At 40.5% G+C, this 27,079-nt stretch overlaps 1 protein-coding gene across 7 annotated transcripts in view; it reads right to left on the bottom strand.

Moving 5' to 3' along the window:
* The window catches only part of LOC142578768 (beta-alanine-activating enzyme-like), a 51,738-nt gene extending 24,869 nt beyond the window's left edge, over positions 1 to 26,869 (bottom strand). For 3 of the 7 annotated variants that reach the window (XM_075688317.1, XM_075688318.1, XM_075688320.1), the window contains exons 1-8: positions 26,327 to 26,810; positions 25,592 to 25,715; positions 24,616 to 24,836; positions 9,530 to 9,719; positions 8,866 to 9,095; positions 2,597 to 2,694; positions 1,415 to 1,792; positions 74 to 171 (exon numbers count right to left, since the gene is read on the bottom strand). In XM_075688317.1, the coding sequence (XP_075544432.1) occupies positions 74 to 171; positions 1,415 to 1,792; positions 2,597 to 2,694; positions 8,866 to 9,095; positions 9,530 to 9,719; positions 24,616 to 24,836; positions 25,592 to 25,715; positions 26,327 to 26,547 (1,560 nt within the window). In that variant the 5' untranslated portion in view covers positions 26,548 to 26,810. Of the gene's footprint in view, positions 1 to 73; positions 172 to 1,414; positions 1,793 to 2,596; positions 2,695 to 8,865; positions 9,096 to 9,529; positions 9,720 to 24,615; positions 24,837 to 25,591; positions 25,716 to 26,326 lie in introns of those variants that run through there. The other 4 variants (XM_075688319.1, XM_075688321.1, XM_075688323.1 and 1 more) reach the window with 4 other exon arrangements.
* Positions 26,870 to 27,079: the final 210 nt, after the last annotated feature.

Here is a 27,079-nt window from a genome sequence, read left to right as displayed (position 1 = left end):
CACATTGCAATAGAGGGAAGGGGAGGCACAGAATGGCTGTCACCAAGTATATATATTTTGTCAGAAAACCTACATTCCAAAGTCTGGCCAATACCATACAAAAATCTGGGAAGGAACCTTGCAGTCTTCGCTTCTTCTGATGAGCCACAAGGGCTTCAACGTCTATTTTTCCTGTGAAATAAACAGAATAGCACCACCAGCATGAGACTGCACACCCTAAACAGGAATGAGGAACTGTGATGGAAACAAAAAAGGTGCACTGACGAATAAAAAAAAAGAAGTAAGAAGATGTGAACGTAAGCTTCACTGCTATCCATGCCTGACGCATTTTTAAAGTGATAGACAGCAAGCACATTAAAGGTACTGAGGGTCAAAGAGGCTAGCCAAAGCTAAAATTCCCACAAGGAATTAAGGGGAGCTGCAAATGGCCTCACTTGCAATGGAGTAGAAACAGACGACTTTGACAAGGTGTCTCAATATGCAGGCAAACACTGAGCAGGAAGGGGGTAACATAAATGTGTGTTCAACAGCCTGCACATTGCTATGCTGCCAGCATGGGAAATGGCAGATAAAAACAGAATGAAAGTACAAATACAACACTACCACGCAACAAGTAGGGCAAATGAAACCTGTCACACATGACTTTTGTACATTTGGGTATTTGAAGAGCAAATAGAGCAATGCTATGCTGAATGCAAGTTCAAATTTACAGATGTGCAGGAGTGCAATGGCTCTGCACATACATAAGCTGGCTTTCATTTAGCGAAAGTAAAGGAAGTTTGCTGTACACTAATAATTTGTTATCTTATTGTATGGAACATGCATAAGCAACATATACAGTTGCAGCCAAAAGCTGGGCCACCCCCCCACCCCCTTATGGCTTCTCCACCTCAGGGTTCCACTATCATCTGCACCAGTCCACAAGAGATTTGTGGCAATGCAGTCCGTAAGAATTACTGCATAGGGTGAAATGTTCGTAGCTGCCACATAACCTTGATCATCAAGCTACACTTGCAGGTAACTCATCACAAATTAACATTAGTATTCGATTGTAAAGCAGGCAAAATGCAATAATACGACAAAAAAGTGTGTAACAACTTTTATCATTTTGTAATACTAAGCAGTGGTTACAGTGAGTATTAGTGCCAATATGTTATTAAAAAGGTCAATACAGCACCAAGTCAAGGATGCCTTGAATTTCCTTGCGCCAACAAAACAACAAAGTGAGCAGAAACTGAAATAACACCAACACCGAAATACTAATGCCTGAAAATATCTTGCAGCCCAGGGGCATTTCCACCCTTGCTTTTGGCGAACACCGGAATAAAAAAAAACTGTTTTTGCAGTAATGCATGGAGCTTACACTAAGGCTAAGACAACAAAAATACACAGCTGATAAAGAGAAAGCACAAACCATGGCTAGTGAGTGGCCATCTGGGAACGACTTCAACCTGGAAGGGACACTGGCACTCCTGTTGAAGGCTTTGTATCAACTGAGTAGTCACAGCTTCAGCAGTGCAAGTGGGGTGCAAAATTACAAAGAAATACAGCGTCTGATCTGTTTTGGAGAAGTAAGTGTGGCAACTTTGTATCATTTCCATTTCCTGAAGCTGCCTTGCAAGGTATGCAGGGTTGATTTTCTTGCCATGGTACTTAAATATAGAATCCTTCCTTCCTAAGAAAATTAATCCATTGGAAGATTTTCTGACACTGTCACCAGAACTGCGCATGTGGCAGGCATCCAGATGTATCCACTTTTCATTTCCGACCAGGCAACGCCGCATAGATCCACCTGGATGTAAGAGAGGCACCCACGTTTAACACGAGACCAAACAAGCGGAAACACTGGAGGCAAAATGGTTGGAGCATGACAGTCAAGAGGGCAAGATAAACACAAAAATTTTGTAGCTTCATGATGCTCTCAAGTGGATGACAACTCTTTCCTTTCGTAAACCTTTACGTGTCTGCATCATGCACTTCTGAAGTGAAGTGGTACATGCCATAAGTACAACTGCAGCAAACTATGATTACAAGCTCTGGATCAAATTGAAGAAGTTGCTATTAGCTGATTAAAAAATTAAACTTTATAAATGTATGCTTATCTGACAACTGATAAATCAAAGACAGAGAAGCTGTACAAGCAAATTTTTACACCTTTCGGAAGTACTAGGGGGGTTTGTTAGCTAGCTCACAGCCTCGCTCGAAAACAGTTGCTGTGTTTGAACGTGGTTGTCGCTGGCAAGCGGTGTTGCAGCACTATGGTATCAGATTTCACTGCTGTAGCCGTACGAACTCCTAGCTGATGTCCAACGTGGAGCCAGTAAACCTCAATGTGACAAAAAAAAAATTACAAATTACTGGTTTAAAAATTGTGCATAAAAATTATAGTCTATGCGAATGTTGCATACGAAAGATCATTTTTATTTTACAAACACTGACCATTATGTTTCAAAGCAAATTCAGGGCTCCGACAAATGTTGGTTGTGTTTACATTTGACATTGACAATGCTGTCGCACACTGGACTTTACCACCAAGCAAAACTCATTGTGGAACTCCCCTAAACAGCCTCAGTGTATTAAAAAAAAAAACACTTACCGACAAAAAGGATGCCCTCTCCTTCTTCAACAACTTTTCCAGAATCATCTCTGACTTCTAGTACAGTACCATCCAGTGGTTCTCCCAATGGTATAACTCTGAGAAAGCACATCACAGTACCAATATGTAAGTTTTTGAGAATGCCAAAGATGTTGTATCTTGCTATCATCCACTCATGCTCATCCATTATATAGTACGAGACACAGTCATAGCTTATAAAAATAAATATTTTGATGGGAAGCTGTTATTGAAACATTTGATCCTCCAGATTCTCCAGATAGATTGAAGAAAATGTGACGGGTGATAAGGGTGATGTGTGCCCAAAGTTGCAAGAGGGAGGGGGAGGTGAATTAAGTCTATAGTGAAAAATAATATTGTCAACTTTCCTAATTGCTTGCCTGGGCCCATATTGAAGCTTTGTAGAACTGCATCAAGATAACTACGGAGTGTGTCAGATAGTAGTGGCAGAACTTGCAAGTTAAAGGGTGGATAAAGGAGCCACAAAATAATGTCGCCCACTGCAGTATCCCAATGATTAAGGCCAACATTGCGCTGTTGAGCTTGAGGTCGCATGTTTGACTCCAGCAGCAGCTGCCACATTCCAAAGGAGGTGTACATAAAAAATGCTTGTGTACTGTGCACTGGGTGCACATTAAAGAACCCCTGGTAGTATAAATTAATCCAGAGCCCCCAGCTACAGTGTGCCTCATAATCAGATCATGATTTTGGTATGTGAAACCCCAGAATTTAATTTACTGAATTAAAATAATGCCAAAATTCTACTAAATACAGCATGTCTTGGGGTTTGTCGGGAGTCCAAAATGCTCATTTAAAGGAACTTCTGAGTGTATCAGGTTGACAATTTGTAGGAATACAGCATTGCTTGGATAAGCATGCTGGTGAGATCTCAAAGTCATAGAGTAAATACTGGCATCGCAAAAACGTCTTTTTGATAAGCAAAATTTTAGAACTGTCAATGGAAGAGGATGTGTAGAGATTAGAAGATTAAACTTTGCACACGAACAGTTAAAATCTTGTTAAGAATAGTTGAATCATGTTAAAACTTCCTTCCAAAATTTGGAAAGGTTATTTTGGGAGGCATTCATCACAAGAGGCTGCATTTCAAGGTCACTGCCGCTGCAAAAGCACCAATAGTGTGCTAGGGGAGAACTGTGTTATCAGCCAGTGTCAGCAGCATGGAGGAATGACAAGAAAACAGTTATTTTCTACATGGTCACTGGAGCTGGAGCGATCTCACTGCAGGATTGTTCAAGAAATAGTTGTGCTAACAAAATACTAAAACTAGCTTTTCATTGGATATCAGGTTGTCATTCTGCTACACAGCATGAATTTGCCGATTTTTTTATATTTGGCAGCTGTGGAACGGAACAAAACTTCAAACCTATTTACACTAAGCCACACACTGCCATAATGACCAAGCTACAGCAGTGGGTAGAAAAATGAATCAGTTTCACACATGAGTGAAACTGTTTCCTGCCACCTGTGCAGCCTTTCTCTTTTTTCAATGTAGGTAATGAGCTCTCATTAGTCATATCATCCTCAGCTTATTATATCCACTGCAGGATGAAGGCCCTCCCAGCAATCTCCAATTACCTCTGTCTTACGCCAGCTGACCCCATATTAGGCCGATAAATTTCCTAATTTCATGACACCATCTAATTCTCTGCTGTCCTCAATTGTGCTCCCCTTTCCTTGGTACTCATTCTGTAACTCTAATAGACTACTAGTTATCTGCTCTACACATTACTTAGCCTGCCCATTTCCATATTTTTCTCTTAATGTCAACAGGAGTATTGGCTACGCTCATTTTCTCTCTAATCCACACCGCTGTCATCTCGTCTCTTAACGCTGCACTTAACATTTTTCATTCCATTGCTCGTTCTGCAGTTAACTTGTTCTCTATATTAGTCATATATGGAGTGTCTTTTTTAGCCTATACGAAATTTTTAAAGGGACACTAAAGGCAAATACTAAGTCAAGCTAAAGCAATGAATTAGTGCTCAAGAATCTCTAAGGCGTCAATATTATCGCGAACAGAGCCTTAATAATCAAGAAATTGAAGTAAATGCAGGACATGATTAGAGACTCCTCCGGGACATTCAAGCACTTGCCCTATGACAAAAGCACTCCTCAGTTAAATTCTGTCACTAGTGCTCAACTACTCATTGCAAAAAGCACCAATGTGTACTATTGTAAGATGAAATACAATACGACTTGTCCAGTTCTATTTCATTTAGAAAAAAGAACTAATTGAAATTGCCGTTGACAGACACAGGCGGTCAAACGGTTTCGTTTGCGCTCGACTCTACACCACCCATGCTTTCGCATTTCAGTACTTTCCTGACCGCGTAGTGCTGCGCTGGTTTTGCTGGCTCGCGAAACTAGCACAAATTGCAAGTAGTAGACAATTCAACTTCCATGTGATGTTGCGGGATGCCCGAACAGTACACACCACTTGACCAAAACGCAGCTGCAGTGGCGGATCCACCACTTTGTCTTGACTCGGTATTCCATCTGTCGGGGGCCATTTTACTCACCGACAGCAGGCAGCAAAGGGAGGTGATGGCGTATGCAATGTCACCACTCCCCCGTTTTGGTGGCGGGAGATTCAAATTTCGAAAAAGGCATTCGGACCCTTCAGATGCAATTTTGTCATAAACTAAGTTTTTTCTTGGCACAAAACAAGTGCTGCGAGGTTTCTGGGACAGTATTTAAACAGTCCGCATTGACTTAGTATTTGCCTTTAGTGCCCTTTAAAAATCTCTTGTTGCAGATAGCACAATTCGTCTTTCTGCTCAATTACTCGAAGAGGCAGACATTACTTGCATGTGAAATGAATATGCATAATCGTTTAACTTATAAACCATCCCTAATTAAGTTTTTTATTATGACTTTATGGCACATATTTCAATATATGATTTGTAGTCGATAACTTTGCGAGCCGATAACATACTACATATGGAATTATGCTTCAAACAATAGCACTGCGTTGCAACCTACTAGAAATGCTACATCTGACGCATGGCTCGAACGGGAGTCTGCACGCCAGATATGCATACTTTCTTTGAATGCAAGAAGCATCGTAAATAAAACTGATATGCTTGAGTTCCTTTTTACTTTGTTATGACCCTCATATAGTTGTAATAACAGAAACTTTGCTGCATGATAAAAATTATGATGATGGCATTGTACCCCCTGGTTATAGAATATTTAGACAACATCACTGTTCCCGGGCAGGTGGAGAAGCAGTGATTGCTAAATCTACAATTGTTGTTAAAATATTACGTCAAATAGAAGAGCATGAAAACCTGTTCTTGAAACATTGAAATACGTATGTGCATTCTCGCTCTTACTTTGTGCAGTTTACTAGGCACCTAATGCTGAGGAATTGTTTCTTCCTAAACTCTACGATCACTTGACCGCTGTGAACACTGGTAACATAATAACAGGAGACTTCAACTTTCCTACAAATGATTGAACATAATTAGTGTATGGAAACTGTGAAAATGCTGACATTATACTTGATATCAAACTTGCACTAATTGTTGAACAAATTGTAACTGACAGTACAAGAGAGAGTCCTATCTTAGATCCTTTTTTTGTTAGTGAAGTGTTTTATGAAGCTGCAATTTCTGTTGAATCTGGGATCCGTGATCATATATTGTTGCTTTTTTATTGGTTATCTAGATCCTGTACAAACAGTTTGAGATGTGAAGTGTTAACTGTTAAGAATTTTGACCACAGTGATGATACATCAGTCATCGATTATTTAGAGACCTTTTTTATCTTATTTTGTTGTAGCACAAGCTGGACAACATGCAAGGACAACAGAAAGGCACATCTAACACACACAGTGCTTAATGTGGATATTACATGTCATGATGTTCACAGCTTATGGATGAAGCTTAAGAATGTCATTGGTGCGTGAATTCAAAAATTTGTTCCAACAAGAAAAGTAAAAAAAAGGTCGTATGAACCCATGCATTAGTCATGGAATTATTCATTTAAAATATAAAAAATAAAGAGACTCCGACCGAATGAAACACACTGCTAAACCACAATACCTTTTGTGAAGTAAACAATACTTTGGACACTAAACAGCAAGAAGCCAAATCTCGTTATTTTACTCTCACCCTTCCTGATTTTCTAAAAACTGACATCCCAAAGTTCTGGCATTACTTGAATTAAACAAATAAAGGAGTAGAAAAGCTTACCTTACATGGCAAAACTGTAGCGAATGGTGTACAAACTGCCAGAGCATTAAACCTATATCTTCAAAATGCTTTTTTTTCCCAACAAGTTCAATATGCAACACAGGCTGCTACTGATAATGCAGAAAACCGCATGATATCAGTAGAATATGTTTTGTCGATGCTTCTAAATTGGAAAATAAAAAGAGCACTCGCCCAGATGACATCCGAAATGCTTTTCTTAGATGGTACACGGTGCCAAATAGCAAAGTCTATTGCACGCATTTTTCAAATTTCGATAGACTCAAGCGACCTGCCAAATGACTGGAAAATGGCACGAGTAGCGCCAATTTTCAAAAAAAGGTGATAAATTGGTTGTTTGGAATTAGAGACCTATGTCAATTACGTGTGCATCCTCAAAGTTGATAGAACATGTAGTTGCAGGTGAAATTTGCAGGTTTTTAGACAATAAAGGTATATTATCACCTTTTCAGCATCGGTTTAGAAAAGGTAAATCAACCACTACTCAATTATTAACTACTATTCATGATTTCCCCTTGGTGTCAAACCAAGCCAGGCAAATACATGCATTATTTCTAGATTTTAGGAACGCCTTCAACAAAGTGTCATATGGGAAACTTCTTTTTAAACTTGAATTCATAGGTCTTCCAAATTATATTGTTAAATCGGTAGAGGCCTATCTGAAGAATAGGAAACAATTTGTTGAAATTGATGGCTGTGCTTCTGGCATCTTTCCCACTATCTCCAGTGTACCACAGGGGAGTGTTTCAGGGCCCCCCACTGCTCTTTTAATCTATATAAATGATTTAACTGCAGTAGTGTCTAACGCTGTAACTGTTAAACTCTTTGCAGATGATTGTACTATTTATAAGGAAGTCTTGTATGATGAAGACCACAAGGTATTGCAGGATTCCTTGTTAGTTGAATGGTGGTGTTGAGAATGAGATATGGAAATAAATGTTGATAAAACCACGCTTTCAAGGATTATGTGCAAAAAACAGCCTAGTGCTTCTATCTATAACTTTAATAATTATGACATCACCCAGGTAAGCAAATATAAGTATTTGGGTGTTATTCTCACCAGTAGCCTCCTGGTCAGTCAACACACATAAAAGAAGTTTGCCTTGCTTTCACGAAGTTGTACTTCTTAAGGAGAAAACTAAGCAAGGCACTTAGTAAGGTTAAGTTGCTGCCGTATTATACCTACATGACATTTAAGCTGGAATATGCATCAGCAATTTCGGACTCGTACATTATGAAAGAAATGCACAACTTGGAAATGATACAGAGAAAAGTAGTACGATTTACTTATGGAAAGTATAAAAGATGCGATTCTCCTATCAAACTAATAGCTGACAATTACACTCCAATCTTGGAAAAGCGTAGAAAACTTAATCAAATAGAAATTGTTCAAAATGTTATGACAGGCATACATGACGTTGGTACTTTATCATATGTCAAACCTGTTACTACACAAAGGACACGACATACACAGAAACATGTGATACGTACAACCAATTTTTGCCAAGACAAATGGATCCAAGAGCAGCTTTTTTCCATGGGCTATTACTGATTCAAATGAACTTCCTGAGTCCATTTTCAATGCCACTGATTTCACTAACAAACTTCAAAATTTATTACATCAGTAGCCCACAAGCTTACTGTATAGGTCTGTCGTAATTTTTTTATAATTATTAGTAATATCAAAGTATGTATTTCTGTAATTATATACTCAATTTTCGTGGTTGGCCTACTACCTTGATTTCTGTTGTTGAGTACTCTTGCAATGGCACATATGCCTCCTTTTTGTGCTTTTAGTGGAACATGTATAGTGTATATTCATTCACTACTGTTTGGGCCTACTGGCCTGCAGTATTATGAAATAAAATAAAATAATGGTCCCTATCTTTCAGTGATCCAGCTCAAGGACTACAATTATGCTATCCGCCACGGGCAATTTTGAAAAATTTTGTATAGCCTAAAGAAAAACACGAGGCAGATGTCAATGAATTATAACCATAAACAGTATGCACATGCCTTGTGTCGGTAGGACTAATCCTATAGCATGCTGCCCAACAAGACACCTCTGTGATTCCATAAAGGTTGTAGATTTCTGTTCTGTTTCCTGGCTGTCTCCAGGAATTTATGCAGGCTCCAGCAGGGCACTCTTCACCTCCAAGGGCCAAGACACGCAAGTGTGAAGCTTCAGTAAGCAGCGAGCTCCGGATGCGATCAGCACTAAGGCTGCGAACAAAACTCGGTGTTGCCTGTGAAAAGAAAAGTAACTGAACATTCTTTTCATGCAACATTTCCTACATTAAAGCTGCAAACATGTAAATATCAACTATCAAGACCTTGCAACAATTCGCAAAGGCCATATATATGCAACTGTCAACCTTGCACTTATGCCATGACTACACTAAATAAAGGCGTACACTGAACCAAGCTGGTTCAATGTTGGGTTTGTTTTCTTTCTTGCTAACTACTGTGGTGACACATTAAATATAATCAGTGCCTAGTCATTTCCCATGTCTGGGTCTTTCCTTATTTCGTATTTCAGTGCTGCTTTCCTTGTGAAGTTATTGCATTGTATACAGCTACCTTATATGTGACAAGTAAATTTGGGTAGTCATAACAAAATATCACAGAAAATTATGAAGGCTAGTAGATGTACATGAGACATGCCCAAACATCTTCCTACCTGAATAATCGAAACTGAGTTGTCAATGAGCAATTGCGTAAGAGCTCGAGGGATATGTTTGACAGCCTCGGATGTCAAAACTAGCTGGGCACCAGTTGTAAGAGCCAGAAAGATCTCTATGACACAAGGATCAAATGTCAAGGGTGCTGCCTGAAATATTATGTCTTCTTTGGAGATGTTGAAGATGGATCTGTGAGAAAAAAAAGTTCGACTTGCCTTCACTTTGTACACGCACAAGGAACAACAAATGCCTGGCAACTGTACTAAAAAAAAATGCCAAAGCAGAAAAATAAATGTGCGTGATATAGGCCCACAGTGTGAAAACATGACAATTCATGATATTTTGTATCTTGTACTTTCATTTCAAACCTTGCTCAGGATTACTGTCCTTAAAATTTTTTCTATTTCAATGCGATATGTTTTAAACATTCTGGATGTTTCATTGTTTCAACCAGCTACAACACTATCCAAGGTGGAGAAGCAATTAGGAGGTCCCTCTATACTGGCAAACGAGTTATGGCACTGCCATATGGGGAGTTCCTACCCTCAGTGAAATCAATCTGCATAAATATTTTCACTCAATGTTCAGAGAGGTGTTCATTCCAGTTATTTTCTGTGCACCAGACATCACTAGACACATCCAAAATAGACACAGTTATATATACATTTGACAAATGTGCCTCTGACGCAGTAAAAGCAATATACAAGGGGAATTTCGGTGGGGGGAAACTAGCTTACTTATCTAGTTTACATGGGTTAAGTGGGCTCAAAAATTAGATCTGAGCTACTTAGAGCAAGCATGTATTAGGCACTGTATTAAGCAAAAGAAAGTTCAATCATGTTTGACTCAAGTGCTCCAAGAAGTGTGTGTGACAGCTAGGGGTAAAAAAAAAATTATGGGGTTTTATGTGCCAAAACCACTTTCTGATTATAAGGCACGCCGTAGTGGAGGGCTCCAGAAATTTCGACCACCTGGGGTTCTTTAACATGCACCTAAATCTACGTACACGGATGTTTTCGCATTTCGCCCCCATCGAAATGCGGCCACCGTGGCCAGGATTCGATCCCACGACCTCGTGCATAGCAGCCCAACACCATAGCCACTGAGCAACCACGGCAGGTGCTAGGGGTAAGGAGTCAATTCTGTTAACATATACATAAAAACGATGGCCATTGCCAAGAACTGTTGAATACTAAAACGCAAAGCTGCCATTGGTATTAGAGTACAGCAAGTTTTACATTGCCACTTTCCTTTCAAAGTGTGATGGCAAAGATTTGCACACCCATTCGTCACAAAGTGCGAAGTTTCAAGCAGAATTGGCCGTTGACATAAAATCTATAAAACCCAGCCAAAAAAGCATCCAGTCTGACATCAGCAATATTTGCAAGCGGCTACACAATCTAGAAATGAAATTGGATTTTTTCGACCACCTCTCAGAAGAAATAATCTGAACTCGGTAGTCAGTAGAAGAAATGAAATATGAAAACCACTGAGTACAATCGCGCCTGAACGAGCTAGAAGACAGGTCTCGTTGGGATAACCTAATATTTTATCACCTTCCTAATTTTCAAGAGACATGGCTTGAAACAGAAAAAAAACTAACAAATGAGATTAAGGCTGCTTTGAAATCTTTTCCCTTTGATTCATTTCAACATGCCCATCGCTTGGGCAATTTTGCTACTAACAAATGTCGTCCCGCTGTAGCGAAGTTTACGAACTTTAAAATGAGCGATAAAGTGTTCTCATTTCACAGTCAGCTGAAATTTAAGGACATCACAGAAAACGAGGATTTCTCAGTTGCTACATAGATCGCCCGCAAAAAGCTAATAAATTTAGCAAAATCTCAGCCAGAGTCACCAAAATGCAAGTTAAGATATGATAAGTTATTCATAAGTGACAGGTTCTATTCACACAACACAATTTCAGACAGCGTTCAAGAACTTCAAACACGCACAGATATCAGCACCAATCGTTTAGGTGCTTCATCATCACCTTCAGTCTAGGGCTGCGAGAGGGGTGGTGGTTTACATTCTTCATGCAATTCACATCTGTCAGTTATATGCACCACTGCTAGAAGCACACAAAATAAACATTGTGAATTATTTCCTTTATTGATACATGCTCAGCACACATTATTGCCCCCACAGAAACGTGGCTCAACCCAGATGTCCAGAACCACGAAATCTTTCACAGTGCAAATGACTTTATTATCTACAGATGTGATCAGCTTAAACATCTTGGTAGTGGTGCTCTTCTCGCCATATCTAACAGCATTCCGTCCTCAAGTATCAATATTAGTACTAGTCTTGAAATAGTCTGAGTGCAATTAACTCTTGACCATCATAAATTAATACTAGACATTTGCTACTGATCTCCGTGTACCCCGCCTTCCTTTGTAGGTGAACACCATGACTGTCTTAACGAAATCAGTATTATATTCCCTTCTGCTCCTATACGTTTACTCGGAGACCTTAATTTTCCGAGCATTGTTTGGAACCCTAATACCACGGCCACATTGTCTCCCTTCTCGACCCACTGTGATGAATTCATCCATCTATGTTCTCTATTGTCACTGACACAACTAGTTACGGAACCGACTAGAATATCAACCAATGTATCAGACACTCTTCATCTCATCCTGACCACAAGACCTGATTTTGTATAGGACATCACTTATTTTCCAGGCACTAGTGATCATTCATTAATTGCTTTTCATCTTAATGCAGCGTGCCCCAAACCTTTTAAGGCAAAAAAAGACACTACGAGACTATAAGAGGGCAGATTTCAGTGCAATCAATAATGATCTGTGTGTCTTCATGGAAACTTTTCTTGCAAACTTTTTTTATCAATCCGTTCAGTCCAACTGGGATATTTTTGTAGCTGAGGCTGACCGTTTAACAAACCAATATATTTCAGTTCGCAACATCATTTCTAACTCACATGTGCCTTGGTATAATACCCCCCCCCATATCAAAAAGTTATAAAAAAAATGAATTTATTACACCACGAAGTTTTCACCAACTAGCTCACGCTGGGCGGCTCACAAAGCTGCCTCTAATGCATACATATCAGCCCTAAAGAATGTCAAAGACAACTTCCTATCCAGTACCTTACTGGAAATACTGCAAAAATATCCTTGACAATTCTGTCGTGTCATTAATCCTACAGTTAGCAATCCTATCACTTTGGTAAACTCACATGGTGATCCATTTGATAGTCATATGTGTGCTACAGTATTAAATGATACTTTTGTTAGTCACTTTTCACCACATAACAGCACCCTTATTCCAGATGTACATCACCATGATTAGTTATTGATGCCTCTGGTGACTGTTGACCCTTGTGTTTGTAGCTGTTATTTTAGCTTATATTTTTCACCAGTCATTGGACATTGGCACGCTTTCTAAACAATGGAAAATTGGAAAGATCATTCCATTTCATAAATCTGGGAACAACTCTTCTCCTGCTAATTATCACCCCATATCTATCACTAGGACATGTTGCAACCTGCTTGAGCATATCATTTTCAACACTCTTATCAACTTTCTCGAGCGCAATTCATTTTTTTTTTTGTCTGCACAACATGGTTTACGCAATTCATATTCACGCGAAACCCAACTAATTTCTTTCAGAGATAACTTTCATCATATACTTGGCAGGTCATCAGTCGCTGATTGCATCTTTTAAGACTTTTCAAAAGCATTCGACAAAGTTTGCCATGATTTGCTTCTACTAAAATTGGGCAACCTAAATATCAACAGTAACATATTAAAATGGATCGCATGTTTTCTGATTAATCGTTTGCAATTTGTCTCTGCCAATGGCTACAACTCACCATTTGTTAATGTACGTTCTGGTGCGCCACAAGGTTCTGTTTTCGGACCACTACTATTCCTAATTTACATCAATGATCTTCCTTCTTGTGTGTCATCTCACATACATTTATTCGCTGATGGCTGTATTATTCTTCAATATATTAAAAACGATAATCATGTTAACATGCTACAGCATGACCTTATGGCTATAGCAAACTGGTGCAACCAATGGCCAACGGAACTGAGCTTTAACAAATGCAAGGTCATGCGTGTCACCCATCCAATATACTATCTAAATGACATTGCACTTGAATGTGTAAATTCTTATAAGTACTTAGGCATCCACTTTACATCTGATCTAACTTGGAGGCTTCATATAGATTACATAATCAATAATGCTAACAAAACGCTAGGTTACCCGCCACAAATTTTCTTGCACACCGTGTCCTTCGAAATTCATCATCATCATCATCATCACCATCATCATCACCATCATCACCATCATATTTTATGTCCACTGCGGGATGAAGGCCTCTCCCTGTCATTTCCAATTACCCCTGCCCCTGTCCTGTGCCAACCGACTCCAACTAGCGCACACAAATTTTCTAATTTTATCACCCCACCTAGTCTTCTGCCGTACTAAACTGTGCTTCTCTCCTCTTGGCACCCATTCTGTAACCCTAATGGTCCACCGGTTATCTAACCTATGCATTACATGACCTGCCCAGCTCCATTCTTTCCTCTTAATGTCAATTAGAATATTGGCTATACCCGCTTGCTCACTGATCCAAACCGCTCTCTTTCTGCGTCTTAACGTTATGCCTAGCATTCTTCATTTCATCGCTCTTTGCGCAGTCCTTATCTTGCTCTCAAGCTTCTTTGTCAGTCTCCAAGTTTCTGCCCAATATGTCATCACCGGTAAAATGCACTGATTGTACACCTTTTTTTTTCAATGATAATGGTAAGCTTCCAGTCGGGAGTTTAAAATGTCTGCCGTATGCGTTCCAACCCATTTTTATTCTTCTGCAAATTTCCTTCTCATAATTCGGGTTCCCTGCGAGTAACTGACCTAGATAAACATACTCCTTCACGGACTCTAGAGGCTGACTGGCAAATCCTGAACTCTTGTTCCCTTGCTCGGGTATTCATCATTGTCTTCTGCATATTAATCTTCAACCCTACTCTTACACACACTCTGTTAAGGTCCTCAATTATTTGTTGTAATTGTATAAAATACAGAGAGACGCTGCAGCTTTGCCGGAAAGGCGAAGCACTATTAGTGGTAGCGAAGTATACGACAATTACACAAAGGAAGATTGCACCACTGAGAAACGCCAGATTCTTGGTGGTGGGAGAGGACCCAGGCTGTGAAACTGAACCGGCTCCTACTATGAGGTCTTCTAAATTCTCGTATAAGGTCGCCACTTCAGTGAACAATTCTTCAAGGTCACACAAAGTTTCTTCAGGCGCAACACACACACACACACACACACACACACACACACACACACACACACACACACACACACACACGCACGCACACACACGCACGCACACATGCACGCACACGCGCACGCACACACACGCGCACACATATGCACACACACATATATAATATGGGGTTCGGAAAGCTGGTCGGGTCCCCTCTCCCACCCTAAAAAAAAATGAAAACTTTCCGCCTATGAGCCAGCCTGTTTCCTTGGTTGACTAAAGTCCAGTGTTGCCCTTAGTCTATTGGTTTCTTGGTTTGTCCTATGCCAAGTTTCCTTCTCACTGGTTTCATGCTGCGTCAAATTTTTACTGCTTCCTCACTCTTTCTCACGTTATAATTTCGAATATCAATTATTTACTTCTTGTTGATCAGTTTTGACAGTTCCACAAATTCGATTTTATCTCTTGAGTTGGACACTTTCATTCTTTATTGTTTCTTTATTAGGTCCTTTGTTACTTGGGAGAGCTTGCCTACTGGTTGCCTTGGTGCCTTACCTGCCACTTCAATTGCTGCCTCTGAAGCCAGCCTAGTTACGGTTTCATTCATTACCTGTATGTCATCTTCATCTCTTTGTTCTAAGGCTGCATATTTGTTTGCAAGTACCAGCCTGAATTGGCCTTCTTTTACCCTTACTGCATCTAGGTTGGCCTGTTTCTTCTTGACCAATTTAACTCTTTCTCTCTTAAAATTGAGGTGAGTCCTAGACCTCAGTAACCTATGATCACTGCTCTTTACCCTACCCAAAACTTCAACATCCTGCACTATGCTGGGATCGGCAGAAAGTATGAAATTATTTCATTTCTTGTTTCACCATTAAGGATTTTCCATGTCCACTTTCTGTTGCTATCCTTCCTGAAGAAGGTGTTCATTATTCGCAGCTTATTCCTTTCCACAAATTTTATTAGCATCTCTCCTCTAGCGTTCCTAGAATCGATGCTGTAGTTACCAACTGCTTGTTCACCAGGCTGCTTTTTCTCCACTTTTGCATTGAAGTCATCCATTACTACAGTATATTGAGTTTGCACACTTCTCATTGCTAATTCGACATTTTTATAAAACTGAACTACATCATCATCAGACTTTAACTACCTTTAATATATACCTTTTATTAAGTTTGATTATGACTGCTGCTACCCTCTCATTAATGCTGTAGAATTTGTCAATATTTATTTATTTATTTATTTATTTATTTATTTATTTATTTATTTATTTATTTATACATACATACATACATACTCCAGCATCAATGAGGCCACTGCAGGAGATGAACAACGAACATACAAACATTTATAAACAAGCTTGTGTGAATTGTTTCAGTGGTAGTGAACGCGTGTTGCCCGGTAATGAATTCCAGACTTCAATTGTTGATGGAAAAAAACAGTTTTTAAAGGAATCAGTGTCAGCAAAAAACGTTGGGATAATTAGCACAAGGGTTTGGAAAAAGTCAAATAGTTATCTAGAGAGGAGAGGTGAGGAGAATTGATTAACATATGAAAAAATTTGAGGCATTCAAGTTTCCGACATTCTGCAAGAGAAGTAAGACCCAGTAGGGGATGAGAGTTAGATGGTGAAAATATACTTGTCATATCTCCTGCAAACAAAACGCACTACCTTTTTTTGAACCGATTCTAGTTTTTTGACGTCACAGTGTTTGTATGGATTCCATACAACGCAGCCATATTCGAGGATGGGGTGAATTAGGGTTTTATATGTAAGAAGTTTAGTTTCTTGAGGAGCAAGACTCAGTGTACAATATAAGTAACCTAGTCTTTTAAGGGCCTCGTTACAGGTGACATCAATGTGTTTCGACCATTACAAATTGTGTGTTAGCAGGATACCTAAATATTTGAATTTGAAGACCCTATTTCAAGTAATATTGTTGAAGGTATAGGCAAAGAAGGAAGGGCATGAGCGTCATGTAAAAGACATGGAGACAGTTTTGGAAAAGTTGACATTCATTTGCCATGCTTTAGACCAGTCACAGAAGTCAGCAAAACAGTTGTTAAGGACAATATGATCAGTAGCAGATTTAATTGTATGATGTAAAACACAATCATCTGCAAAAAGGTGTATTTTAACTGAAGTGTGTAGGGGGAGATCATTAATATAAAGCAGGAATAAAAGAGGGCCCATTACTGAGCCTTGGAAAACCTCTGATGAAACAGGCATCAAGGGTGAGTTAGTAGAGTTGAAACATGCATACTGTGAACACTGGGAAAGAAAGTCCGATATCCAGCCAACCAAAGATGCATTTTTTAGTATAGCGAACAGCTTGTGCATAAGTTTAGGGTGGGAGACAGTGTCAAACGCCTTTGCAGTCTATAAAAATAGCATCAATCTGGTCACCTATGTCTAAAGAGCTGCTGATGTCATGAACGAATTCTATCAGTTGTATTGTAGTGCTAAGGCCACGTCTAAAACCATGCTGGAAAGCAATAAAATTTTGTTAGTTTCAAGAAATTCCATATGTTTAAAGATAATGTGTTCAAGTAATTTACATGCCACGCATGTAAATTTCCATGAGTGTGCTGTTAAGGAGACTGGCCTATAGTTAGATAACAATTAAATGTTACCCAACTTAGATAAGGGCAGAATTGAAGCAAGTTTCCATGAGGCAGGAAGGATGGCAGTTGAGAGAGATTTTCTAAACATAATTGTTAAATATCTACTGCACCAAAGAGAGTATCGAACGAGAAAAACAGTCAGGATACCGTCAGGACCACACAACTTCTTGGTGTCTAAGTTTAGGATTAAGTTGAGTACCCCTCACGAGAGTGATATGTTGTCGATAGGAGGGTATGGTTTGGAATCAAAAACAGGGGTTACAGAGTTATCAGTCATAAAGACAGAGTGGAAGTAGGTGTCAAAAGAAGAAGATAGTTTGCGAACCAGAAACTGCAACATTGTTAATTATTAACATGTCCGAGGATGACCTAGGTGGTAGGATGGCTTTCCAAAATTTACGGGGATTGGCCATCATTAATTTCGGCAAGGTTACCTTGTAATAAAATTCTTTTGCAGCAACCATTTTAGAACGGAGTTCCTTTTTAGCGATATGGAATTGCGTGAGTTTTGTTGAGTCACCAGAGCGTTTCGATCGATGTAATCTTGCCACGCGACATGATAAATGCAAAAGGTCCCTAGTCATCCAAGGAATTTCGGTGTTTATTTTTTTTGTGTTTAAAGGAATAAAAAGGTTGATACACTTACTGACAAGATTTTCAAAGAAGCTTATCAAGGTATTAGCATCACTAGTGGTACTTATTAGTTCAAACTCATCAAATTATTGCATAGGGAGTCTGTTATTGCCAAATCATCAGCGTGGTTAAAGTCAAGAAATGTGCTGTAGACATAGCAGGATTTAGGGGCGATGCTTGGAACTGCAATGAACACAGCATTGTGGTCAGACATTTTATCAATAACATCGCATTCGTAACCGGCATTAAAAAGAGATGTAGTAAGAAAGACAAGATCAAGGACTGAAGTTTACCGAGTAAAATCCTGAACGATCTTATGCAGGCCACAGGACAGTGAAATGTGGACCAACTCGTGCCCGATAGCTACTTCGCGTCCGCTTACCTTCACAGAAGACCAATCAACACCAGGAGAATTAAAATCGCCCATGCAGATAACGTTTGATGAAGAAGTATTATAACTATGCAAAAATTCACTTAGATTGTGTAAATACTCAATATTAGAAACAAGTGGGCAGTAAATGGCCCCTATTATCAAAGACATATTTTCAAGTAGGACTTTACACCACAAAGACTCAGTATCAGGTGGGGCAGGGAGTACAGAAAAGTGAAGGTGAGATTGAATAAATAGAGCAACACCGCCTCCTCTCCCGAATTTTCTGTCTCGCCGAACTACCTTGAAACCAGGCGGGGTTACCCAGAATCATGCACATCATCATGTAACCAGGTCTCAGTAACACCGATAATATGTGGCGAGTAAGACGAGACCAAGGAAAGAAATTTAGAGGAATTGCTGACCACGCTTCTTGCATTAATGTTTAAAATGGAAAGTTTATTGCCAGTACAATGGAGTCAGGGGCATTTGGTCCTAGCAAGTGCAGATCTGACGAGAGTATTGGATGTGCTATCCCAATCGTATCGTACCCTGTCAATAAATACATGATCAAATCGAAGTTGGACAGATGAGCCATTATGCCTATCAGAGCAGGGCACTTCCCAGAGCTTCTTGCGAATATTGCGAACCTGTGGTGAAAAGTCTTCTGAAACACGAAAGCTAGTGTTTTTAAGTTTATAGCCATTCCTCAGCACCAGCACCTTATCCTGAAAATCAAGGGGCTTCATAATAACGGGATGTGACCGGCCTCTGAAATTATTGCCGAGTCTATGACACCTTTCGATATGCAGACATGCGATCTTAAGAGTGTCCTGGAACCATTTAACACTGTTAGAAGAATGTTTCTTATAATTCTCGTAAGGGCCCTCGCTGAGACCATGTATAATAATGTTGTTTCTATGCGACCTGTTTTCTAAATTGTCGTTTCTGCAAGAGAGAGTTGATATAGCATTTTTTAATTGCTGGATTTGAGTGTGTAGGTTGTGATTACAATCCTGTGCACCACCAGACATTGAGGGTAACTCCAGAGCAGATACATGAGCTTCCAAAGTCTCAAGCCTCGTGTTGACAGATGACTTGAATATTGCCCACTATGTCCTTACGTGTTAGGAATCCTACCTTGTATTGCTTTTTATCTGGGAGACCTCTATAGCAGAAGTCATGGCTGTTAATCAGCACTGTATAAGCCTCACCAGTTCTTCTAATCTCACTAAGGCCAATGATATCCCAAACAATGACTGATAGTTCATCAAAGAGTCTTGCTAAGCTAGCCTCAGTCAACAGAGCTCGGGTGTTAAAAGTTGCCAGAGTCAGTTTCCATTGGCGTTAAAGAAATTAGCTCTTTATAAAGCATTAATTCATCCTAAACTAGAATACTAAACAGCATTGTGGGATCCAAGCCAAGACTACATGATTACTTCCTTAGAATGTGTTCAGAAAAACTGTGTTTGTTTCATTCTTCCAACTTTAACTGAGGAGCAAGCATAACAGCAATAAAAACTCATTTGAATCTTCCATCATTGACTTCACAACAAAAGATTTGCTGACTGACTCTGTTTCACAAGTTATATTATCATGCCACCTTGCACAATAACTTCTTCCATCGGACCAATTACATATCACATTGCATGGATCATCCTCACAAAATAGCAATCCCTTGATGCAGAACAGCTGCTTTTCTACCCTCATTTGTTCCCCGCATTTCTAAAGAATGGAACGATTTTTCCAATGAAACTGTATCTATTACTGACATCAATAATTTTCGCAAAGTTTTGGTTGTTATTGTACGAACATTGACAGTTTTGTATTTCGTAATTACTTACAATTTAACTGTTTATTTCTTACCTAACATTGTATACACGGGAGCAAGCATTTATGTGCCTGGATTTTTCACACTGTCTGCTTTAATTTCTTTCTGCCCAGTCACCTTTGTAATGCCTGCATGGCCCTGAGAATAAAATAAATAAATAAATAAATATTTGTGCAGTGCCTTCATTCTATAAAGCTCCACAAAGACAGAGTGGTCGAGGTGACAATTGAGCCCATCGTGCACATTTTGTGTATAGCATGTATGTTCATGATTACATTGCACTGAGTTTTACACTGGCAAAATTATGATGAAGGACGCAGACGGATGATTGCTCTTCGTCCGTCCACATCCATCTTCCCTTTTTCGTCATTTTTTTGCCAGTGTAAAACTCAGCACAACGTAATCATGAACATGCAACAACTAGCCCCTTTCATTGCTTTACTTAGTAGCTCATGCATGTGTGTGAACACACACATAACTGCCTAGGAAAGGTTAAAGATGGGAAGCTGTTGTTTGCAGATGAAAAGAAGGATTTCGGAGCTAAGTCTAGAGACAATACATTTGCAAGGTTAGTCATATTCATTGTAATGCTGACGAGGACAAGTTCCATATTTCAAAAACAAAACACACCCACATAAATACATGTTTCAGAAATTAACAGCGCTAAACAGACAACGACAAAGGAAAAGAGGTTGTGAGTTAGCGCCAGTATCTTGTTCTTCTTTTCCTTCGTCCTTGTCTGTTTAGCACTGTTAATTTCCAAAACATGAATTACCACCAACTTGCCCAAGTTTCACTTCTAGTACACATAAATACAATGCAATGCAGTGCAATACAATGCAGCGGTGGCGCAGAGGTAGAACACCCGCCTCGCATGCAAGAGGTCCGTGATTCGAATCCCGGTGCCGCGCAATTTCCCACCGGATTTTTTTAAAAAATCCGCATGTTGATAAAATTGCATAAACAGGCCTGGAGTGTGGCCTGATCCCGGTGACCAGAACCGGTAACGCACTCCCTCACCAGAGCAGGATTGGCCACCCTGGTGCAGTACTTGGCCACAACCTCCTATATGAACACAACAATCAAACCCCGGCCCTCAGCAGCTGCGAAGCAACTGACCACGGCAGCGGTCAGACCTGCGACGCAGCAGAGGGTGCTAAGAATCCCTGGCTCCGGACAGGCCGCCATTGGAATATCAACCTGGCAACGTTTAACGCTAGAATGTTATCTAGTGAGGCGAGTCTAGCAGTGCTATTGGAGGAATTAGAGGGCAGTAAATGGGATATAATAGGGCTCAATGAAGTTAGGAGGCCAAAAGAAGCATATACAGTGCTAAAAAGCGGGCACGTCCTGTGCTACCGGGGCTTAGCGGAGAGACGAGAACTAGGAGTCGGATTCCTGATTAATAAGAATATAGCTGGTAACATACAGGAATTCTATGGCATTAACGAGAGGGTGGCAGGTCTTGGTGTGAAACTTAATAAGAGGTACAAAATGAAGGTTGTACAGGTCTACGCCCCTACATCCAGTCATGATGACCAGGAAGTCGAAAGCTTTTATGAAGACGTGGAATCAGCGATGGGTAAAGTCAAAATACACTATACTGGTGGGCGACTTCAATGCCAAGGTAGGCAAGAGGCAGGCTGGAGACACGTCAGTGGGGGAATATGGCATAGGCTCTAGGAATAGCAGGGGAGAGTTATTAGTAGAGTTTGCGGAACAGAATAATATGCGGAGAATGAATACCTTCTTCCGCAAGCAGGATAGCTGAAAGTGGATGTGGAGGAGCCCGAACGGCAAGACTAGAAATGAAATAGACCTCATACTCTGCGCTAACCCTGGCATCATACAAGATGTGGACGTGCTCGGCAAGGTGTGCTGCAGTGACCATAGGATGGTAAGAACTCGAATTAGCCTAGACCTGAGGAGGGAATGGAAGAAACTGGTACATAAGAAGCCGATCAATGAGTTAGCGGTAAGAGGGAAAATAGAGGAATTCCAGATCAAGCTACAGAACAGGTATTCAGCTTTAACTCAGGAAGAGGACCTTAGTGTTGAAGCAATGAACGACAATCTTGTGGGCATCATTAAGGAGTGTGCAATGGAAGTCGGTGGTAACTCCGTTAGGCAGGATACCAGCAAACTATCGCAGGAGACGAAAGATCTGATCAAGAAACGCCAATGTATGAAAGCATCTAACCCTACAGCTAGAATAGAACTGGCAGAACTTTCGAAGTTAATCAACAAGCGTAAGACAGCTGACATAAGGAAGTATAATATGGATAGAATTGAACATGCTCTCAGGAGCGGAGGAAGCCTAAAAACAGTGAAGAAGAAACTAGGAATTGGCAAGAATCAGATGTATGCGTTAAGAGACAAAGCCGGCAATATCATTACTAATATGGATGAGATAGTTCAAGTGGCTGAGGAGTTCTATAGAGATTTATACAGTACCAGTGGCACCCACGACGATAATGGAAGAGAAAATAGTCTAGAGGAATTCGAAATCCCGAAGGTAACGCCGGAAGAAGTAAAGAAAGCCTTAGGAGATATGCAAAGGGGGAAGGCAGCTGGGGAGGATCAGGTAACAGCAGATTTGTTGAAGAATGGTGCGCAGATTGTTCTAGAGAAACTGGCCACCCTGTATGCGCAATGCCTCATGACCTCGAGCGTACCGGAATCTTAGAAGAACGCTAGCATAATCCTAATCCATAAGAAAGGGGACGCCAAAGACCTGAAAAATTATAGACCAATCAGCTTACTGTCCGTTGCCTACAAAGTATTTACTAAGGTAATCGCAAATAGAATCAGGAACACCTTAGAGTTCCGTCAACCAAAGGACCAGGCAGGATTCCGTAAAGGCTACTCAACAATAGACCATATTCACACTATCAATCAGGTGATAGAGAAATGTGCGGAATATAACCAACCCTTATATATATAGCTTTCATTGATTACGAAAAAGCGTTTGATTCAGTAGAAACATCAGAAGTCATGGAGGCATTACGGAATCAGGGGGTAGACGAGCCATATGTAAAAATACTGAAAGATATCTATAGTGGCTCCACAGCCACCGTAGTCCTCCATAAAGAAAGCAACAAAATCCCAATAAAGAAAGGCGTCAGGCAGGGAGATACGATCTCTCCAATGCTATTCACAGTGTGTTTACAGGAGGTATTCAGAGACCTGGAGTGGGAAGAATTGGGGATAAGAGTTAATGGAGAATACCTTAGTAACTTGCGATTCGCTGACAATATTGCCTTGCTTAGTAACTCAGGGGACCAATTGCAATGCATGCTCTCTGACCTGGAGAGGCAAAGCAGAAGGGTGGGTCTAAAAATTAATCTGCAGAAAACTAAAGTAATGTTTAACAGTCTCGGAAGAGAACAGCAGTTTAGGATAGGTAGCGAGGCACTGGAAGTGGTAAGGGAATACATCTACTTAGGGCAGGTAGTGACCGTGGATCCGGATCATGAGACTGAAATAATCAGAATAAGAATGGGCTGGGGTGCACTTGACAGGCATTCTCAGATCATGAACAGCAGGTTGCCATTATCCCTCAAGAGAAAAGTATATAACCAGCTGTGTCTTACCAGTACTCACGTATGGGGCAGAAATCTGGAGGCTTACAAAAAGGGTTCTACTTAAATTGAGGACGACGCAACGAGCTATGGAAAGAAGATTGATAGGTGTAACGTTAAGGGATAAGAAAAGAGCAGATTGGATGAGGGAACAAACACGAGTTAATGACGTCTTAGTTGAAATCAAGAAAAAGAAATAGGCATGGGCAGGACATGTAATGAGGAGGGAAGATAACCGATGGTCATTAAAGGTTACGGACTGGATTCCAAGGGAAGGGAAGCGTAGCAGGGGGCGGCAGAAAGTTAGGTGGGCGGATGGGATTAAGAAGTTTGCAGGGACGGCACGACCACAATTAGTACATGACCGGGGTTGTTGGAGAAGTATGGGAGAGGCCTTTGCCCTGCAGTGGGCATAACCAGGGTGATGATGATGATGATGACACATAAATACCTTGAACGAACCTCACTTATGATAAGCAGTGAACTGAATGAGGCTGCTGAGGTGTTCAATAATATTAAGAACACTTGACTACAGAAAATTTTGACAGTACACATTAACCGAATCTGTTATTGCTTTACAGGTTATTCTAAGAGCCAGCCAAAAACTCACGCACAGTGTGATATGATAAAGAACACGGTGATGCTTGCCAAAATGTTGAAACAGATGTGATAACATGTACGCAAACTTTTATCACTCACAGAAAATGATGCTTGTAAAAAGTTTGTTTACCAGTAATATTTCTGTGTTGCACAGTGCACACATGAAACATGGAAAAACTATTACTGTACTCATAATTACCGTAAGTGTTGGACATTCAGCAAGGCACATTCATGGGGAACCCTGACCACCTTTGGTTCACCAGTTGTTCCTGATGTGAACATGGTGTAAGCCATTTGTGGCTCCAGCAATGTTGGCTCTTCAATATGTGCTCTTGCATCGTGAAAATAACTAGCAAATATAAATTTGCTGTCCCACAAAGCATCGAGCACAGACCACTCATCAATCGTCGCAAGGCTGCACTGCAAAAGCAACAAAAAGACTTTCTATAATCATAATGGATTTCAATTACTCTTTTCATACTGATGATGCAGAAGTGAGTAAAAAGCACACAGGAAGCAAATGGCAGGTTATCATGGAGAATGTATACCAGTTAGCAAAAGTATACAGAACATACGCTCCCCAAAAAACTGAATTTATTTGTATTACAGGCGCACAAACTGAAAATGATGAGCGCAGTGAAAAATTCGCAATTCCAAGTTTAGAATGCAGTCCTTAAGTTACATTCACAGATGAAGAAGAAAACCGACGTTATTATGAAATCTCTGGTTCATATACTATTGCTCAGGGGGTACACCATTAGGATCAAGGAAGACACTGGTGGGAGAACATGCTGGCAGCATTGGCAATAAATTCTACCAGCAGCTGTACTTCATTTTTCTGATATTGCACAGGTATGTATAAGATTGTTAAAATGGAGGCGACAAATATAATGCTCCTGTCAGACAGGATATTTTTAACTTCATTAAGGTCAATCTACATTGGGCTTTTTTAATTGGATCAAATCTTAGTTAAAGTGAACTTCGATCTTTCTGTAGAGGATCGAAGTGCACCTTGTAGTGACATATATGTAGCAGCACTTGATTTATATAAGTCTCATCATCACAGACTCGACAGTGTCCTTGTGACAGGCACATACTGCATGTGCAAACGCATGGTGCACAGGTATTACAGTCACGTGCCAAGTTGGGAATGACAAGAAAGTGGGATTTCGTACCTTATCATACAGTGATTTCTCTGCAACTAAATAAAGTGGAGTTGTTGTATCCACAAGTGCTTTAATGTACTTTTCAGGACACTCGGACCTCAGGAAAGCAAATGCACAGGAAGCCTTGAGTACCCTGGGGGAGGAAAAAAAGCCTTGCCGATCCGAGCAACTCAAATGACGTACAGCGAAGCTGTATAAGGGAGTTCTCACATCCTAAGAATGTAAAACAGTGCTCCTTGGGGAGCGTCGAGGGCAGAGGGCCACTAGATTAGCAATGGGCGAGATCCTAGGCAGGCTCGTGGACTTTAATACCAACGCCGATGAGACGTTAACGGGACGTTTGTCACGTGGGAACACGAATGCTGAGGTTACTGGAGTACCACCCAAACTATTATTGATCTAAGCCAAAAGGCCCAGAGCCCAGACGCAATATCCACAAAATATTTGTCGGTTTGGGTCCCTCCTAGCTGATCTCCAAAGTGTAACCGGTTAAAAGCGATGTGAAAAACAAAAATTATGTATTACTGGCTAAGATAAACAGGCAAATAAATTATTGTCTATTCGGGTAATTCAAAGCAAATTCTGGGTTCTGATGCAGGCTACGTTGCTGCCATTTCCTTAATTGACATTTGATACCATACACGCTGTCGCACGAAGATGATGTTGGAAGTCCCTTTAACAGCTTCGCTGCAAAATATGGGGCACAGATTGTGGGCGACACGAATGTTGACACTGCACACATACCCTAGAATGAGATCCACAGCGTTGGCTGTAGTATCACATAGACACGCTACCGTAGCATGTGAAATGCCGTGCCTGTTGATTAACGCAGAGAGCTCTTCTGAGCGCCGCGACAACTCCAAATACGTCTGATGAGACTTCTTGTTGCCATCATCGTACACCACAGCAGTCCTCGATGGGTATTGCTCAACTGTTGCTTCGAAAAAACCATGCAACGTAGACATATTTCAATTATTTTCTTGCTAGTTGATAGAGTTGGCTACTCGCAGACGCTAAAGCGACATTCTGCTGCTTCAAGTAGCTTCTGCGTTTTCGCTTATTTATGTCAAAAGTTGGTGCCACTATCATAGGTTCAAAGAGAAAATCGTACGCACGTGATCCAAACAACACGCAAGCAACGTTGCAACGATAGCATGATGATGATCGCCTACTTGTAGTTTGGGTATATTCTAGGCACTGGTTTGGGCACTTATGGCCGTGGATGGGTATATAAACCAACGCTTGTAAAAACTTCATACAACGCCCGCTAAAATTTGCAGCAAGACTAATTACTCCCTCATTAGTCCACATCTGTTGTCAGACTTGGCAGAAACTGTAGCATGACATTACGCAGGGCGCGGCGGTGGCCCGGGGGAGTTTTGCACACGACTGTCAAATACTCAAGGTAGCATTAGTTTTTTTTCTAATTGTGACCAATTGCAATAGGAGCAGAAGTTAGTGCACAGCTCTTCTACTCCAGCTGCGGTGGCTGAGCGC

Source organism: Dermacentor variabilis, chromosome 4 (assembly GCF_050947875.1).
Source record: "Dermacentor variabilis isolate Ectoservices chromosome 4, ASM5094787v1, whole genome shotgun sequence".
Taxonomy (NCBI): Eukaryota; Metazoa; Arthropoda; class Arachnida; order Ixodida; family Ixodidae; genus Dermacentor; species Dermacentor variabilis.
The sequence above is the reverse complement of the archived record's forward strand: the minus strand, read 5'-3'. Positions and strand labels throughout refer to the sequence as shown.